General features: G+C 45.2%; 1 protein-coding gene across 12 annotated transcripts in view; it reads left to right on the forward strand.

Moving 5' to 3' along the window:
• SCML4 (Scm polycomb group protein like 4) overlaps positions 1-18,848 on the forward strand; it is a 115,767-nt gene that overhangs the window by 52,602 nt on the left and 44,317 nt on the right. For 8 of the 12 annotated variants that reach the window (XM_042253340.2, XM_042253347.2, XM_004011230.6 and 5 more), the window contains 3 exons: positions 9,428-9,557; positions 12,692-12,892; positions 17,761-17,955. In XM_042253340.2, coding sequence (XP_042109274.1) covers positions 9,428-9,557; positions 12,692-12,892; positions 17,761-17,955 — 526 coding nt within the window. Of the gene's footprint in view, positions 1-1,946; positions 5,526-7,251; positions 9,096-9,427; positions 9,558-12,691; positions 12,893-17,760; positions 17,956-18,848 lie in introns of those variants that run through there. The other 4 variants (XM_042253348.2, XM_042253349.2, XM_042253345.2 and 1 more) reach the window with 4 other exon arrangements.

Consider the following 18,848-nt stretch of genomic DNA (forward strand, 5'->3'; position numbering starts at 1 on the left):
GTGACATATATATGTATTCTTTCATATATAAGAAAATATTTATTCTACATTATATAATATAGTTATAATATTATATAATAGCATATATATTGTAATTGTATATATAATATTATATATAACAACATTATGTTATAATGTTGTTGTTGTGCTTAGTCGCTTAGTCATATCCAACTCTTTGTGACTCTTTTGGACTGTAACCCACCAGGCTATTCTGTCCATGGGATTTTTCATGCAGCAATCCTGGAGTCGATTGCCATTTCCTCCTCCAGAAGGCTCAGCAGGTAAAGAATATGCCTGCAGTGCAGGAGACAAAGGAAACCCTGGTTCAATCCCTGGGTAGAATATATGTATATATTGTCTTTCTCTGTCTGACTTACTTCACTTAGTATGATAATCTCTAGGTTCATCCGTGTTGCTGCAAAAGGCATTGTTTTAATCTGAATAATATTTCATTGGGCACCACATCTTCTTTATCTATTCGTTTGTTGATGGAACAGTAGAAACTTATTTTTTTTTTTAATTTTTTTTTTTTTTTTTTTGTAGAAACTTATTGACTCACTGTTTTGCAGGCTGGAAATCCGATCAGGGTAGGCCAGGTTTGTTCTTCCCGAGGGCTGGTAGGGAGGACCTTTTGCAGGTCTCTCTCCTAGCTCCTGGGGGCCTCGGGTGTTCTTTGGCTGTGGACTGTCTTCCCTCTGTGCATGTTTGTCTCTGTGCCCGAATTTCCCCCTTTTATAAGGACACAGTCATACTAAATTAGGGCCCAATCTAATGAGCTCATCTTAACTTGCTCATCTGCAAAGACCCTATTTCCCAATAAGATCACATTCACAGGTGCTGGGGGTTAGGACTCTAACATCTTTTGTGGCGAGACACATTTTAATCCATAGTGTTCAGTGTAATCATCTTTATCTTTTAACTAGACATTTAGTCCATTTATATTTAAAGTAATTCTTGAAAATTTGGGGTTTAAATTGATATTTTGTGTATTCTATTCATCCCACTCATTCTGTGTTCCTTTTGCCTGTCTTCCTTCCTTCTTTTGGATTTTTAAGTATATAATTCTTTCTTTTCTACTCCTTGAAGTTTAAGCACTGTGTTTTCTAGTAGATTACTGACTGCTCTAGAAATTACAGCATGCTTACATATTAGAGTTTTCTAAAGTTGATATTACATTTGCTTCTTCCCAGATAATACAAGGACCTTAGAATACTTTTAACTTGATTTATCACCATATTTGAATATTATTGTCAACATACATCTTAATTATTTTTTGTTTCTTAATCCCCTTAAAACAATAATTTTTTTTGTAGAGTCATTTTCATTTAGAATCACTTGCTTATTTACCACTCAAAAATTCTTCATTCCTTCTTACATATCATACATCCTACCCAAAATCACTTTCCATTTGCCTGCAGTAGATCTTTTAGAAGTCTCTTTTATAGATCCTCTAGTGAGGAATTCTCTTAGCTTCTGTTATCTAAAATTACCTTTAGTTCATCTTCACTTTTGGAAAAAAAATATTTTTTCTGGGTCTGATTGTAGATTTCTAGGTTTTTATTTCCTTGCAGCACATTGAAGATATTATTCTGTTTATCTCCTGGGGTACATTGTTGTGAAGAATGTGTCCATCTGACTATCCACCTGACTATGTTGTGTCCATAGGTAGACACAACAGAATGAAACTGTAGAATATTGCAGAAAAAAAAAAATCTTAAAAAAATTAGCTTAAAAATACAAAACCTTATTTGAGGGAATGCTCCAGTAAGTCAGATGAATAGCTGATGGATACATTCTTTACAACAATGTACCCCAGGAGATAAACAGAATAATATCTTCAATGTGCTGCAAGGAAATAAAAACCTAGAAATCTACAGTCAGACCCAGAAAAAATATGGACACTACTCTGTTGTGTCTACCTGTGGATTTCTTTTTTATTTATCATGTTTAGAATTTGTTGGACTTCGTGAATCTGTGTATTAGAATTTTCATCAGCTCTGGAAAATTCTAAGCCATTTTCTTTTCAAATGTAACTTCTGTTCCATTCTTTCTGAAACTCTAACGTTAAAATGTCTATATTTGCCTTGTCTGTTAACCTTCCTTCCATAGGTTTTATGCATTTATCTACTTTTTAATGAATTTCTTCTGACATATCTTCTGGCTCACTAATTCATTCTTTAGCTATATTTGTTGTTGTTGTTTAGTCGCTAAGCCATGTCCAACTCTTTGTGACCCCATGGACTATATCCCACCAGACTCCTCTGTCCATGGGGTTTCCTGGGCAAGAATACTGCAACAGGTTGTCATTTCCTTCTCCAAGGGATCTTCCCGACCCACAGATTGAAACCATGTCTCCTGCTTGGCGGGTGGAGTTTTCCCCGTGAGTCACCTGGAAGCTATGTTTAGTATTCTGTTAGGTCTGTTTATTTAGTTTTTAATTTTAGTTATTGTATAGAAGTTCAATCTGGTTCTTTTGCAGTTTTGGCTGTTATTTTTATAGTTTTCTGTTCTCCAGACATATCTTCAAACTTGTTTTTATATCTTTATATAGAATATCAGGGTTTCTTTTATGATCTCAGTCTGATAATTGAAATATCTCAAGTATTTCTAGAGTTTGATTGCTGTGTGTTTTTATTGCTCATTCTTGCTTGGTTCCTTGCTTTCTTGTGTGTTTGAGCTGTGTTATTCATTGACTTTGAAAAATTATTTTGGAGACTTCTTTGAGACATTTCTCCAGTGATGATTTGAGTTTGTTTTTTCTGGTAATCTGGGAGCATTGCCAGATTGGGTAATTTTCAAACTAACTTCACAGCCTAAAGTTTTCTTGGTGACCCAAGTCTTGTGAATTTGGGCTGCAAACCTATATGAGCTCTAGCTTGTGGCAATATCTTCCCAGGGATTCTGCACACCCCCTCCCGTGTGTCAAGGCAACTTTCCTGAGAGTCAGGTGTGGGTGTGGTAAAACAGGACAAGTTTACGGCTGGCTTACCCTTATCCAGAGGTTTTAACCCTTTGGGTGAACCCTGAGCTCTATGGCAATTCCAAGGCCTAGATTTCACCTGTATTTGGGCCCAATTATTCTTTATATTATACATTGTTAGCCCCTCCTACTTTTACTAATTTTATATTTTATCCACTGTTAGTAGTTGTTTTCAGTTGATCCAAATAACATAGTTTTCTATATTCCCAGAAGCAAAGCTCCAAAGAAATTTAGAATGTCACATTTCTTCTAATCAACATTCAAAATATGGCACTGACACTGGTTTTATCTCAAACTCTTTGTTTTCAAAAGTGGTCTAATGCAAGGTACATAAATAACATTATGAGTTGAAAGAGAACTTAGAAACCAACAACCCGGACTTCCCTGGAAATCCAGTGGTTAAGACTCCGTGCTTCCACTGCAGGGGGCATGAGTTCAATCTCTGGTCAGGAGAACGAAGATCCCACATGCTGTGTGGTACAGCCAAAAATAAATAAATCAGTCCAACAACCCTGTCCTCATTTAGGGCTTCCCAGGTGGTGCTAGTGGTAAGAACCTGCCTGCCAATGCAGGAGACGTAAGAGATGCAAGTTCTATCCCTGCGATGGGAAGATCCCCTGGAGAAGGGCATGGCAATCCACTCCAGAATTCTTGCCTGGAGAATCCCATGGACAGAGGAGTCTGACAGGCTACAGTCCATAGGGTCGCAACGAGTTGGACACAACTGAAGCAACTTGGCAGGCATGCACCCTCATTTGGAAGATGAAGCCCAGAAGTTTTGAGTGGTTTCCTCAGAGTCCCGCAGGAACTGGGGGCAGGACCCGGATTAGAACTCCAGCCTCTCTGAGGCCTGTGTTCTCTTCCCTCTGCTGCAGTTTGCTGGGCAACATGAAATCAAGTCAGTTCTCAGTGTCCGTTTCCCAGATGAGGAAACGTGGATGCTCAGCTTCTTTTCATGTCTTCTCCCAGAAGTTCTACATAGAACCTGTTGTGTGGTATTTTGCAGGCTTACTGCTTGAGTAGTAGAGGAGGAATATTTAGAATCTTAGAGACAAGTGGGTCTTCCTCAAAGTTAACTAAATTTGCAACAAGTAAAATGCCAATATTTTAAACTAATGTATTAGAAACATATCATCAAAACAAAGTTTATGTCAATAAATCTGGAAGTTATCTTTGCTTTTGCATGTTCTCTCTCCCATCACGTTAATTTCAATTCCAAAATGCACCTGAATCCAACCAATTATTTGTCTTCACTACTTTTACCCTAGTTCAGCCACCTATGCCTCTTGCCTGCACCATATGATAACCTCCTCACTGGTGTTCTTGTCTCTATTTTTGTACCCCTCCATCTATTCTCTGTATAGCAGCCATATTTAACTTTATCAAATAAAAGCTAGGATGTGTCTTTCTCTGCTTAAAATGCTCTAATTCTTTCCATACCTCTTAGAATAAAATCCAAACTCTTTAATCTGACTGTATTTATTTACTCAGGCTGCTATAACAAACTGTGTGGCTTGAAACAGGAGTTCTGGAGGCTAGAAGTCCAAAATCAAGGGACATGCTCTCTCTGAAGGTTCTAGTGGTTCTGAAGGTTCTTGACTCTTCTGAGCTTCTAGTGGTTGCCTGCAATCCTTGGTGTTCCTTGATTGTAGACCTATCACTTGATAGGTCTTGATTGTAGACCTATCACTTGATTGTAGACCTATCACTCCAATCTCTGCCTCCATTGCCATATGGCATTCTACCTGTGTGTCTGTGTTCAGATTCCCCTCTTCTTATAAGGACACAAGAAATTGGTATTAAGGCCCACTCTAACCCAGTGTGGCCTCATCTTAACTTGATTACATCTGCAAAGACCCTATTTCCCAGTCAAGCCCCATTCACAGGTACTGGGGCTTAGGACTTGAACATGCCTTCTTGAGGGGACAGGATTCAGTCTACAGCACTGACCTAGAAAGTCCTCATGATTGGGCCCTGATGACCTGGCTAACCTCATCTTACATCCTTCTGCCCTGCTTACAATTCCAGCCACCCTGGCTTCCTTGTACTTTGAAAAAGCCAAGCTTTAGGAGGTTTACGCTGACCACTCTGTCTGCTTGGAAAGTTATTTCCCCAAGCTCCCTCTTGTTATTCAGATCTTGAAATAGGTGTCACTTTCTTATCAGCCTATCCCAGTCACCTGGTTCCCTTTTATCACATCACCATGTTTTACCTCTCAGAGTAGTACTTATCATAATGTGACATTTTTGTTGTGTGTTTCTTGTTTCTTCCTGCTATGATATTAGCTCATCAAGAACAATTACCTTATCTTCCCCATTCATAGCTGTATCCTCAGCACCTAGAACAGTTCCCTGCACACAGTAGGTGCTCAATGAATATTTGTTGAGTGAATGACTGCCTCATGGAATGAATTTTTTTCCTTTTTCAGACTTAGCTTAAATAATGCAACTTGGAAAGAGCAGCTCCTGCCTAAGCAATACTTAGGGACCACTGCAAAATGTGTTGGGAACATGTTTCTTAAAGGGGATCATGTGCAAGTTGTAAGGTAAGAGGGTGGGTCTTCAAAGACTGGGGAGATATGGTCCCAAGTGGATAGGTGTAGAAAATGTAGATAGGTCCTAGGAGGAAGATGGACAATTCCCTTTCCTGCTGTGGCTACAGGAACAGGAAACTTGGAACTCATTTGTATTTCTGGAATTTCTAATAATAAAAGTATAATGCCAGCAGCAATAATGATAATATATGTTTGACGAGTTCTCACTTTGCACTAGCCCTATACTAAATGTTTATACTTCATTCTTACCACATCCTTGTGAGAAGGTATCATCCTTACCTTACAGATAAGAAAAGGCTGAGTAACAAGACTTAGCACAGCGTTAATGAGTGACTGAGTTGGGTTTTGAATCGAGATCCAAAAGCTAGTGCCCCCCTGCATGTGCCCACTGCTACCTGGACGTCATTATTTTTGGCTGTGCCGGGTCTTCTTTGCTGTGTGTGGGCTCTCTCTCACTGTGGCAAGCGGGGGGTGGGTACACTCTGGTTGCAGTGCATGGGCTCCTCATTGTGGTGCCTTCTCTTGTTGGCAGAGCACAAGCTCCAGAGGGCACGGCCTTCAGTAGTTACATCAGTTAGTTGCCCCACGGCATGTGGGACCTTCCCAGGCCAGGGATCCAACCCATGTACCCAGCATTGGCAGGTGAATTCTTAACCGCTGGACCACCAGGGAAGTGCCTGAACTTTTTCCAGTTTTGCTCTGTCGTTTCATCGTCTGCTGATATGCAGTGTTAGTCGCTCAGTCATGTCCACCTGTTTGCAACCCCGTGGACTATAGCTCGTCAGACTCCTCTGTCCACGTAATTCTCCAGGTAAGAATATGGAGTGGGTTGCCATCCCTTTCTCCAGGCGATCCCTTCCTGACCCAGGGATCGAAGCCGGGTTTCCTGCACTGTGGGCAGATTCTTTACTATCTGAGTCACCAAGGAAGCCTCTACACGTGTGTATACCCCCCAAATCACATTGCATATCCTTCATTTACCCACCTCTTGCTGTCAACCTAACACATACTGTTTAGTTAGTACATCTGTTTCTGCCACACTTGCGTATTTCTAGAAAAATAGTTGAATTTTTCACTCTGACCTCTTCTCCTGTAGCATGCTCTGGCCACACATCTCAGTGTGTAAGCGAATCCCTTCCCAGCTGTTGTCAGTGATTTTCTATAGCAAATGTCTTAGAGAAGGTCTTCCGCTGAAGACAGTGGGAACAAGAAACACTCCAGGCCCTTACTTTGGATCTGTGAATGGAAAGGAAAGATGAGCCGCTCCCAGATTCCCCAGCCCCTTCAGTGGAGGCTCCAGCTGGCAGGGGCCGCCTCTACCCTTCTTCTTCATCCTTACACTATACTTTAACACAGCAAAGCACAGCCACTGGCAACCAAGCCCTGGATGAGGAATCGCCACACCCATTTGATTATGGTTTTGAATTTCAGGTAAAGGTGCCAAAGCTGACAGCATCTGTATGGCGCTGTTGGCTTTGAAGGCCAAGGGTTAGCTCTTGTATGTCAGAGCAAGGCGTCCTGGGCAGCAAATCTTCTTCCAGTCTTATGCTGCCAAGAAAGAGGCCTCCTCTTCTTCCTTCCTATTTGTTTTACCCAGTTTATCCTGCCAGATTCTGTTTTTTAAGATTTTTAAAATAAACTATATTTTAGAATAGTTTTAGATTTAGAGAAGAGTAGCAAAGATACAGATTGGAGAAGGAAATGGCAACCCACTCCAGTGTTCTTGCCTGGAGAATCCCAGGGACAGGGGAGCCTGGTGGGCTGCCGTCCATGCGGTTGCAGAGTCAGACATGACTGAAGCAACGCAGCAGCAGCAGCAGCAGCAGCAGCAAAGATAACAGAGGATTCTCATATACCAGACACCTAGTTCCCCTTATTGTTAACATGTTACATTATTGTGTTACATTTGTCGCAGCTAGTGAATTAATAATAATATATTGTTAAATCATATCACTATTTGAATGAGATTCATTACTTTTCCCCTGTTCTGTTACAGCATGCATCCAGGATACCTCATCACACATTTGGTCACCATGTCTCCTCTGGGCTGTGAAAGTTGCTTAGCTTTTGTTGTTCCTGATGACATTGGCAGTTTTGAGGAGTATCGGTCATGTATTCTGTAAGGGTTTCCCTGATGGCTCAGATGCTTAAGAATCTGCCTGCAGGGAGACCTGGGTTTGATCCCTGGGTTGGGAAGATCCCCTGGAGAAGAGAATGGCAACCCATTCCGGTATTCTTGCCTGAGAATCCCATGGACAGAGGAACCTGACAGGCTACAGTCCATGGGGTTGCAAGCTGTGTTAGTCACACAACTGAGTGACTAACACTTTCACTTTCATTCTGTGAAATATTCTGTAATTTGGACTTGTTTGAAGTTTATCCCATGATTAGATTGGGATTATGGGTTTTTGGAAAAGAGGTCTCACAAGTAAGGTGCCATTACCATCATGTCTTATCAAGGGTGCATACTATTGACATGGTTTATCACTGTGGATGGTGATCTGGCTCCCCTAACTGAGGTGGTGTTTGACCGGATTATCTCCTGTAAAGATACTTTTTTCCCCATTTCCATACTGTCCTCTTTGGAAGAAAGTCACTATGCGTGGCCCACACTCAGGAGTGAGGAGATATGCTTCACAATAAAATACTTAGAATTGTTATACCTGGGAGATTTGTCTATTCTCCCCACATATTTACTTAGTCAGTCATTCATTTATGTGAGTATGGAGTCATGGATATTCACTATAGACTTTTGTTTGTTTGTTTGTTTACTACTTTCTTTATCTGTTGCTCGTGTTGCTACTGGTTTGACCATTGAAACTCTTTCAGATGACTCCTGTGTCCCTGTGACCTACCCCTTTCATTGTGTATGTAGGTGGTTTTTTAATTTAATACTTTCCTACTTTTTGGCACAGTAAGATGACCCAGGCTCATCTTGTATGTTTCCTGCCCAAGTCCTAGAATCAGCCATTTCTCCAAGGATACCTGGTTCTTTTGATTGAAGAATGGTATTAGAAATCAAGATAGCAGCATTTTGTTTTATTTTATCCATTAAAAAACAAAACAAGCCATTAAAAAAGAAAGCAGCAATGAAAAGCAGTCTGGAGCAGGGTTGAAACACAGGTCAGCAGTGAAGAGGTGAAGTAACTGACTTACTCATATTTTTAGGGTGGAGAACTGAAATTAGAAACTTGTCTGTTGAACTGTGGTAAGAGTGATTTGTTGGTATTGATCCATCACCCAGTCATCTCTCCCTTAATCCATAACAACCAATTTCAGCTCCTCATTTGTGGTTTCAAGTGAGCGACATTCAAGGTGGCTGCTTGTCACTACCAAAGAATGCACTCATCTGCACTCTTAGGCTCCACTGCAGGGAAAAAACCCTGAGAAGCATTTGGAAGACCAGCTCCTGCTCTCTTTGCCAGCAGGATCCAGTGTGCTCCGTGAGCAGAAAGCTCAGCAAGCAGAAAGCTCAGCAGAGTAGACAGAGCTTCAGTGCTGCTCACTGGCTGGCTGGCTGGAAAACCCTGTCGCAGGAACCTCAGGAGCACAGGGGCTCAGGTGGGGAACTGACCCCACCCTGCACCCTGCCCTCAGGAGGCTTACGGGCTTCAACTCTTCACACCTCTGTGTGTCTCACACCCACTGCCTGACACAGTCATTTCCTGGGCGGCTCCACTGTAAGGACGGGATGCAGAGATCAGCTCTGGGTGTGATCCAAACTTGAATCTAGATCATGAACTTGAATCTGAAGTTCAGCTTCCAAGCAGCACAGTAGAAAGGTGTGGAAGCATGATGGAGTAGCGGTGGTTAACTGAGCCCAGGAATGAGCCTGGGAAGGTGTAGGGGACATCTCCAGATTTTTCACAGATTCCATGGGTTCTCTCTCGCAGCTCAAGTCTCGGGTCCTCATGACTCCTTTAGCCCTGTCTCCTCCACGGAGCACACCAGAGCCCGATCTCAGCTCCATCCCCCAGGATGCAGCCACCGTACCCAGCTTGGCAGCCTCACAGGCTCTCACAGGTAGGTCAGGTGAATGAACTCTGAACTCCAAGCTAAAGTTCTTTTGTGAACGAGTGAGCCACCACCTTGATGGCTCAAATGAAGGATTTAATGTGTGTTAGCTGGACAACACATAGGATGACCAAATTTTCTGAGAACATCTATTTAAATGTCTCACAGCCTGAATGATTTGCAATTGTTTTTCAATGCATCTTGAGTTCAGCTGGTTGCTGTGGGTGGATGGGGACTAGAAAGAGTGGTTGTTGGCCCAGCTTCTCCTCTTCAGAGGCAGGTTAACTTTGTACCAATAGCGAGCTGCTCACCTCAAAGAGTTTCTGTCCCTGTGTTTGTGCTTCCAGATCTCCTAAGGATCCTGATGTCCCCCAGTCCCACCTAGTACCAGCCAGTCCAGTCAGGGTAGAGCTCTGCCCATTCTCTCTGATGGGGGGTCCACCAGTGGACCGACAGTTCCACCCCAAGAGTAACAGCAATAGGATGGTCTCTTTCTCTCTCTTATACACACACAGAGACACACACACACACAGACACACACACACACACACACACACACACACAGACACACACACAGACACACACAGACACACAGACACACAGACACACACACAGACACACACACACAGAGACACACACACAGACAGACACACACACAGACACACAGACACACAGACACAGACACACACACACACAGATACACAGACACACACACAGACACACACACACAGATCCCCCTCATCACAAACCACCCCCAGCCCCATCCCACTTAAATTCCTTGGTGCCCTCCCCATACTGTTAGGTAAAAACCAAACTTTGCAGTATGGCCTACAAGGCCCTGCTTTAGTCTTTAGGGCCCACCATAGGATCATTGCATATTCTCTCTCCTCTTTCTGGAATGATCTTTCCTCTGGTCACCCTCTCTTGTATCTCAGCTCAGGTAGTGGTGGTGGTTTAGTCGCTCAGTCATGTCCAACTCTTGCGACCCCATGGACTGCAGCCCATCAGGCTCCTCTGTCCATGGAATTTTCCAAGCAAGGATATTGGAGTGGGTAGCCATTTAGTACTCCAGGGGATCTTCCCAACTCAAGGATGGAACCCAGATCTCCCACATTGCAGGCAGATTCTTTACCATCTGAGTCTCCAGAGAAGCCCCATCTCAGCTCAGGCACTGCCTTCAAAAAAGCCCTCACTGACTTTCCTGCCAGGGTTCCCAGGAAGAGCTCTTCTAGCCCCGCCCTAGTGTTTTTGCAGCCAAGGTCCCACATCACTTTCTGTAGTTCTCTGAGTAGCTCTATCTCCTCTGCTGGGCCCTAAGCTCTCTGAAGCCAGGGATTGTGTAGATTCGGTTCACCATTTTCTCTGTAGGGCCTAGCACACTACTGCCTGGCGTGAAGGTCCCTTGTCAATTCGGTTTTACTGAATCATCTGGGCTTAGTAGGGGAGAAGGCAACCTGGTAGAGTGAAAAGAGCACACAGGTCATGACATCAGAAAGACGTGAGTTCAAATCGCTGTTGCATCACTAATTATACTTTCTGGGGAGCCACTTTTTACCTCAGTTTCTTCATTACCAACAAAATAATAATGTTTAGTTCTCAGGTTTATTTTGAGAATCAAACAAGATAAAGTATATACAATGCCTGGACTATATAGTAGCTGCTCAGTAAAAACTAATTTTCTCCAGCGTTATTACTGTTTAATCCTTCCAAAATTCTTTTGGTTTCCTCTTAAAGTCTCTCTTCAACACTCCTCTGCACTAGTGGCCCCCAAGGTAAGATGCTCATACCTGGGCTGGGGACATAGGGAGACATAAGAGGAGTCATCAACCTGTGGAAGAAAAGATGATACCTACTATTAATATTTCTTTTTATATCACCCTTTAAATTTTTCTATTTTTTGGTTGCATTTTAAATGTATGCAATACATTAATATGGTTGAGAATGTCTATAACCTATAAATACATAAACACATTTGGGGACACATGCTCAAAAGTTTTTTTTACCAGTATGATGTATTTAAAACTGCAGGGAGGATTCCGCTGGCGATCCAGTGGTTAAGAATCCACCTGCCAGTGCAAGGGACACGTGTTCAATCCCTGGTCCAGGAAGATCCCACATGACTCGGGGCAACTAAGCCTATGTGCCGCAACTACTGAACCCATGCTGTAGAGCCCGTGCTCCACAACAGGAGAAGCCACCACAATGGGAAGCCAGTGTACTGAAACTGGAGGGTAGCCTGCATGCAGCACCAAAGAGCCAGCACAACCAAAAATAAATAAAAAGGAAAAAATTTAAGAAACAACTAAAACTACAGGGGCTTTTGATTGGGCTCACCTAAATGGACTACCGAGTGTTCATTATCCCTGAGACTGTTGATAGAATTCTCTTTAGAACTCATCGGTTAGCATCATGTTGATTTTTTTTTTTTTTTTTTTTACTGAAGGTTAACAACAATGATGGCAAATGCCAAACATTATGTATAGCTTGTGAGCTTCTTGAGAGGAGGAGGGGAAGGTTTTTTTTTTTTTTAAATGGAAGATAATTGCTTTACAATGTTGCATTGGTTTCTGCCACCCAATGAATCAGCCATAAGTATACATCTGTCTCCTTCCTCTTGAACCTCTCTCCCACTTCCCACTCCATCCCAACCCTTTAGGTCATCACTGAGCATCAGGCTGGGCTCCCTGTGCTATTCAGCAACTTCCCACCAGCTATCTATTTTACATATGGTAATGCATATGTTTCAGTGCTACTCTCTCAGTTTGCCCAGAGGGAAGATTTTATATGTGTATATTCCCAGCATAGAAATACATTTGTACACATGGTCCATAACTGTCTACGATTCAGATTTGAACACATCGGAGGGGATACTCCTGTCTGTCTCTTCCCAACCAGGAGACTGTCTTGAGAGCAAGCCCTGGCAGTTGGAGGTGATTGACTCTCTTGTCTCTTTTACTTGTCAAGTTGGGCAGAATTGGTGCCACTTTGGCCTTTTCAGCTTTCCCAAGGCCAGAGCCAAGGGGACATGGCCGAGGCATTCTGCTCCCGCCTCCCTCCCCCCTCCCTGCCCAGCCCCACATACAGGAGCCACCCTAGGTCTGATGTGCTTTGATACTGAGGGCTTTGTGGGTCTGTTTCCACAGTCTGCCTCTACATCAACAAGCAAGCCAATGCAGGACCGTACCTGGAGAGGAGGAAGGTGCAGCAGCTCCCTGAGCACTTCGGGCCCGAGCGGCCGTCGGCAGTCCTGCAGCAGGCTGTGCAAGCGTGTATCGACTGTGCCCACCAGCAGAAGCTGGTCTTCTCCCTGGTCAAGCAGGGCTATGGTGGCGAGATGGTGTCAGGTAAGGCCCTGGAGTGGGCTGTATGAGGAGGGCAATGCAGGAGACCCCGGCTCAATTCCTGGGTTGGGAAGATCTCCTGGAAAAGGGATAGGATACCCACTCCAATATTCTTGGGCTTCCCTGGTATCTCAGACAGTAAAGAATCCATCTGCAATGCAGGAGACCTGAGTTTAATCCCTGGGTTGGGAAGATCCCCTGAAGGAGGGCACGGCAACCCACTCCAGTATTCTTGCCTGGAGAATCCCCACCGACAGAGGAGCCTAGCAGGCTGCAGTCCATCGGGTTGCAAAGAGTCAGACATGACTGAGCGGCTAAGCATGGCATCCATGGGTATGCCAAAGAGGAAAGCAGCTGAATCAGGCTTGGGGGTCTGTGGCCAGGGTCTGTCCCCATCTGCTGGGCTCCAGGGGCCTTAATGAGCCTGTGTGCCAAAGGGGCTTGAGAAGAAAAGGCTCCTGGACCTGTGTAAGAAGACTAGACATCTGAATCCTCACCCTTGACTTGTCCCTTTCTCTCATCTCCACTTCCAGCTCATCAATAAATCCTATTGTTCTAACTTCAAAATACGTTCAGAATCAAGCCACTTTTCATGACCCACAGTAACCACTCTGGTTCTTTCCAAATCTAAGCCAGATCATGCCCCTCCTCTGCTCCAAATCCTCAGCAGCTCTTATGTTACTCCCAGGAAAAGCTCACATCCTTACAAGGGCTCCCAGGCCCCAGGTGACCCGGCGCTGGTCACTTCTCTCTTTTTTTTTCATCACTTCTCTTAAGTCCCCCACTTGACTCTGGCCACAGTGGCTTCCTTCTTATGTCCTCCAACCATGCTCCTCCCACCTCAGGACATTTGCACCTGCTGTTCTCTCTTTCTGGAATGTTCTTTCTCCAACTGTCCATGTGACTTGCTCCTAGACTTCCTTCAGATTTATAGTCAAATGCCACCTTCTCAAAAATCCCTTTCCTGACCACCCTGTCTGACGTATCAGCCTTTGTCATTATTTATTCTCCCTTCCTCCATTTCATTCCTTTTTCATAGTGCAGGGAAGTGGGGGAAGTTCACGGTCTCAGCCTATCTCACTAGATATGTTTTTGTTTGTATTTAACAAGAGCTCAATCCCACCTCCCACTGTCAGCACACTCCTCCAGGTTCCACCCTGACTGAACAGCATCCAGAGGGAGGGGAAGTTGTCACCACAGGCAGAGGCAGACTTCAGAGCTCTGCCCCCTTCAGCTGCTCCCCTGACCAAGACTCTGTCTGTCCTCTCCACGTGTACAGTGGTTGTCATCACTTGCCCTTAAGCCCTGGGAGCTCCAGACCTTTGCAAGATACTTTGAATCCAAGAGGACAGCCTGGTGTCTTCTCTGGGCCAGCATCATGGACACAGCCTCCATATACCCAGGCAAAAGGGAGACAACTTTCCATTCACAGGGCAGTACAGGTGACCCTGCTGGCTGGCTAAGAGAGGATTTGAGAGAGGGGCCTCTAATGTGGCTGTGTCCTGCAAAACCAAAACATGAGTGTTTTACTGGACTCCAGGTCAATAACCAGGGTTTGCAGGTGGGGAGATTTTGCAGCACAGCTTCACCAGCTCATCCTAACTCAGCCCTCTTTCTGGAGCTCCCTCTGAGAAGGAAGCTGGGTCTGTCTTGCTGGTAACTGATTAAAACAGAACTTGGCGAGATCTGTGTGCATGTGTCTGACCCAGGGCGACTTCTAAGAGACTCTAGCAGATGCGGGCAGAAGAGAGGATTAAGAGGGGCCCAAGAGGAGAGTCCCACTGTCAGACCTCTGAGGGCTCCTTGGCTGTTATTTCCTGATCTGAGAGCCAGATTCTCAAACCTGGACTGCTCTCCAAGGTTGAAAGCCTTGTCCTTTTCCTGGCTAAACAGCAGTGCTCAAGACACAGACCAGTGCTCAGAGAAAGCTCTTCCTGCGCTCTGTGCCCGCCCCCCTCTTGAGTGAACCCCACCCAGGTTCTTTGTGGCCCTGCCCTCTGGGCTGGGAGGGCAGACCCCTAACTCTCTGGTCTGCTGCTCAGCCCTTCTGTGGCCTCAGGGGCCTCGGCACTGGTAAGGAGGTTCTGCAGAGCCTGGCACCAATGCCCGAGCAGGCAGAGCCCTGTCAAGTTTCCCTTGGCCGAGGGATTCCCAGGAAGGTCAGAGTGGAGGGCCTGGTCTTGGAGAATGCAGTGGCACTGAGGAGCCTTTCCTTGAGGTTGTGAAGTGGCTCAGTGGTCTTCCACTTTTCTGGTGGTGATGTGGAAGCCCAGCAAGATGACGATTGCTCCAAGGTGGTTTAGGGAGGGGCTTAAGGAGAAAGACCCAGGCTCCCCTGCTCTCCACCTAGAACCCGAGCCTTCAGACACTGCTTTTTAAACATCCTCGTGGGCACAGCGTGTAGAAAATGGTGACACTAGTGCGGGCGTCGTGGACCCGAAGAACTGAAACCTCCGTGACTGGGCCTCGGGCCACCCCAGAGGCTGAGGTCCCACGTCACAGCACCACGGCTCAGTCCCAGCACACCTGTTGTGATGCTCCACCTTAGCCATGCTCTCCCAGAGGGGTAGCTATTGTGATCTCACATATTACACGTCTGCTTCCAGGAGGTGGGATTTTCCCACTGTGTGAGCTTCTAGGAATCTCTGGGAATGTGGACACACTGATCTAAGGCACAGGCCTGATGCCCCAGACCCTCCTGCTGTGTGGTCAGTCTCCATCTCACCTAGTCTTTTAAGGTATGGGAGGTGAGCAGTGGTGCCCGCCTCTCCATGCTCCCCCTCCCCCAAAGAGGGAATTTCCAGCATGTCCCAGAGGTCAAGATCCTCCTTACTGAGCACCTTGGCAGCTCTTTGCTGACCCTCCCAATCAGAGGCATTATTATGGAGTATTAAAGTGACAGGCAAATGCCACTTAGAGGCCACAGGAGCTGGAAAAACACTCCAGGCCTTCTTAGTTTCTCGTCTACATTATGGGATCATAACCTTCTTTCCACTGTCTTCACAGGACAGTCAGACAGCATAAATGAGGTGATAGACATGAAAGCTCTTGTTAAATTATACAAAGTTACATAAAAGAAATGTTTCTTTTTATTTCTAATTTGAATGTGTGTGTGTGAGAGAGAGTTTATTTTTCAGTTCTGAAATCAAAGTCAGCTCTGGTCACCCTGTCCCAGCCCTTGCAGTGTGCTAGCCTTTGGGAGCTAGAGTATAAAAGTCTAGACTGCCTTCCGCATGTGCGCACTGCGGGCAGAGCCTGGGGGAGGAGGGGAGCACAGCGTCCTGCTGGGGATCTTCTCAGGTGCTCCCCACGCTGGAGCTGGTGTGTGAGCTTCATGTGGCAACAGAGTTCCCTGAGGAGGATTACACAAAGAAACAAGTTCTCAGCTGGAGGAAACTGGGTGTTTCTTCAAAATTCTGGTAACCCTAGAGAAATTGAGTGTGACCCAGCATCACTGGGGAGAGAACACCGTTGGAGTTCTTTTATAAAGACTCCTAGGTTAGAGTGGGACACCTCAGCATGAACTCAGTTTTACTTAAATATACATATATACCCAGTGGCACAATGAATCTGCTTGCAGTGCAGGAGATGTGCAAGAGACATGGGTTCAATCCCTGGGTCGGGAAGATACTCTGGAATAAGCCGTGGCAACCCATCCAGTATTCTTGCTGGGAAAATCCGGTGGACATAGGAGCCTCTATGGACATGGTCCATAGAGTTGCAAAGAGTCAGACACTCCTGAAGGGACTGAACACACACACGTGTGCACACACACACACACACATCTAGATACAGACATTTATCAAGACCCACCTTTGAACCAAGTCTGTTTCTCTAGAGTTGCTTAAAAAATGAGGGTGTGTCATAGGGATACAGGAGTTAATCTGCAAGCTCCCAGAAGATACAAACTGGAATAATTTAGCAATAAAATAAATAACATAGTATTGGACAACCCACAGTACAACATAAATATATTGAGTCTACAGTGATATTAATGAATAAACAAATAAATAAGTGGAGGAGAAGGGACAAGTCTTCCTTATGAAAGAATTTCAGATTATGTAGGGACTGTTCCCTCTTTTCCCTCTTCAGGAGGTAGAGCTTAATCCCTCTATTGCCCTTGAATGTGGGTAGGACCATGTGGCTTATTTCCCAGGAACAGAATATGAAGAATACAGTGGAGAAACATAGCAAACACTTTCTTGGCCAGGAGATGAAGGTTAACATCCCAGGGATGTCATGTGTCTATTTGATACAGGAAGGGTGCTTTGCCTCTGCAGTCTTCCTCCTCAAAAACCCATGTGAAAGTGTTAGTTGCTCACTTGTGTCGAACTCTTTACGACCCCCTGGAGTGTAGCCCATCAGCCTCCTCTGTCCATGTAATTCTCCAGGCAAGAATACTGGAGTGGGTTGCCATTCTCTTCTCTAGGGGATCTTCCCAATCCAGGGATCAGACTACAGTCTTCTGCATTGCAGGTGGATTCTTTACTGTCTGAGCCATCAGGGAAGCTCCCCAAAAACCATAATCCCAGTCAAATCATGAGAAAAACGTCAAACAAACCAAATTTAGGAACATTTTACAAAATACGTGATCAGTACTCAAGACTGTCAAGATCATGAAAAACAAGAAAAGACAGAGCAGTCACAAACCCGAGGACACCGAGTTCACGCAACAGGTACAGCCAATGTGATCTCCTAAATGAGATCCTGGAACTGAAATAGGATGTTAGTGAAAAAACAGGTGAAATCCGAATAAAACTTGGTTAAAAGCACAGCAGAACTGACCACACCAAGACCTGTTCCCCAGGGCTGATGGGCTTGTGGCTTTCTCCAGAGTCCTGCTCTGAGTAGCTGTGTCTGTGCTCTTCCAGTCTCCGCCTCCTTTGATGGCAAGCAGCACTTGCGGAGCCTGCCCGTGGTGAATAGCGTCGGGTACGTCCTCCGCTTCCTCACCAAGCTGTGCCGAAGTCTCCTATGTGACGACCTCTTCAGCCACCAGCCCTTCCCCAGGGGCACCAGCGCCTCCGACAATGCCCCCGAGAGCCAGGAAGGCAGGATGGAGCCAGGTAGGCTTTTGCCGTCTGTCCTCCGGGCCTGCAGGTGGTTCCAGGTGTCCCTGACCTCCCAGGGCAGAGGAGGCTGCCACTGAGGGGGCTCCTGGGAGCTCTAGGAGCTAGAGGTTCCCTCCTTCCGCTAGAGGTTCATGAGCTGCCCCTCTGGGCATCCGAGGCACAGTGAGAGCCAGCCAAGACCAAGGACACCCTGACGGTCCCCACCCAGGCTGCAGTGGAAGAGATGGCTCCAGCTACTGAGGGCTGACATTGTAACTTTTAGGCCTATGTTATTAGAATGTAGACACTGAGACCGCATCACTTGTAATGGGTGATCTTTTTTCCTCTCTTCTAATTAAGACTCTTGGGCATTTATTCATCATTGTCAAATAATTGAAGGACTACTAACCTAAGTAACAAAGAAATCCTGAAGAAACAAGGGCTAACAAATTGATTACATTGGTCCTGTCTGGGGGCCTCAGGTTCCTACCCAGGTCAATAAAAGGTGTAATCGAGTGTCTATCACGGCAGGAATTTGACCTGGCTGTAAATCATATATGTCCTCCAGTGAGACTTAGTGTTTCTCCCTCATCACAGGACGGAATGCATCCCAGGAGCTGAATGCCTTTTGTACCACCAGCTCCAGAATAGCTCCATGTAGGGAAGTGGTCGGTGGGAAGGGCAAGGCCACATGGACAAACTTGCCACACCATTGTCTGCCCAATAGGCTAGGTGCCAGTGGGAGCTGCTCATCCCCCACATAGTGGCCCTGAGTTATGGATTTGCAAAGAGTTGAACATGAGTCCAGATTCTAGATTTCAGGTTTCAAGGATGAGAAGACATGTCGCCTTTTTTCTCTCTCTGGAAGCGGTGTTGTTGATACATAAAGAAAACATAGATAGTGAAAC

Source organism: Ovis aries, chromosome 8 (assembly GCF_016772045.2).
Source record: "Ovis aries strain OAR_USU_Benz2616 breed Rambouillet chromosome 8, ARS-UI_Ramb_v3.0, whole genome shotgun sequence".
In the NCBI taxonomy this organism is placed as follows: Eukaryota; Metazoa; Chordata; class Mammalia; order Artiodactyla; family Bovidae; genus Ovis; species Ovis aries.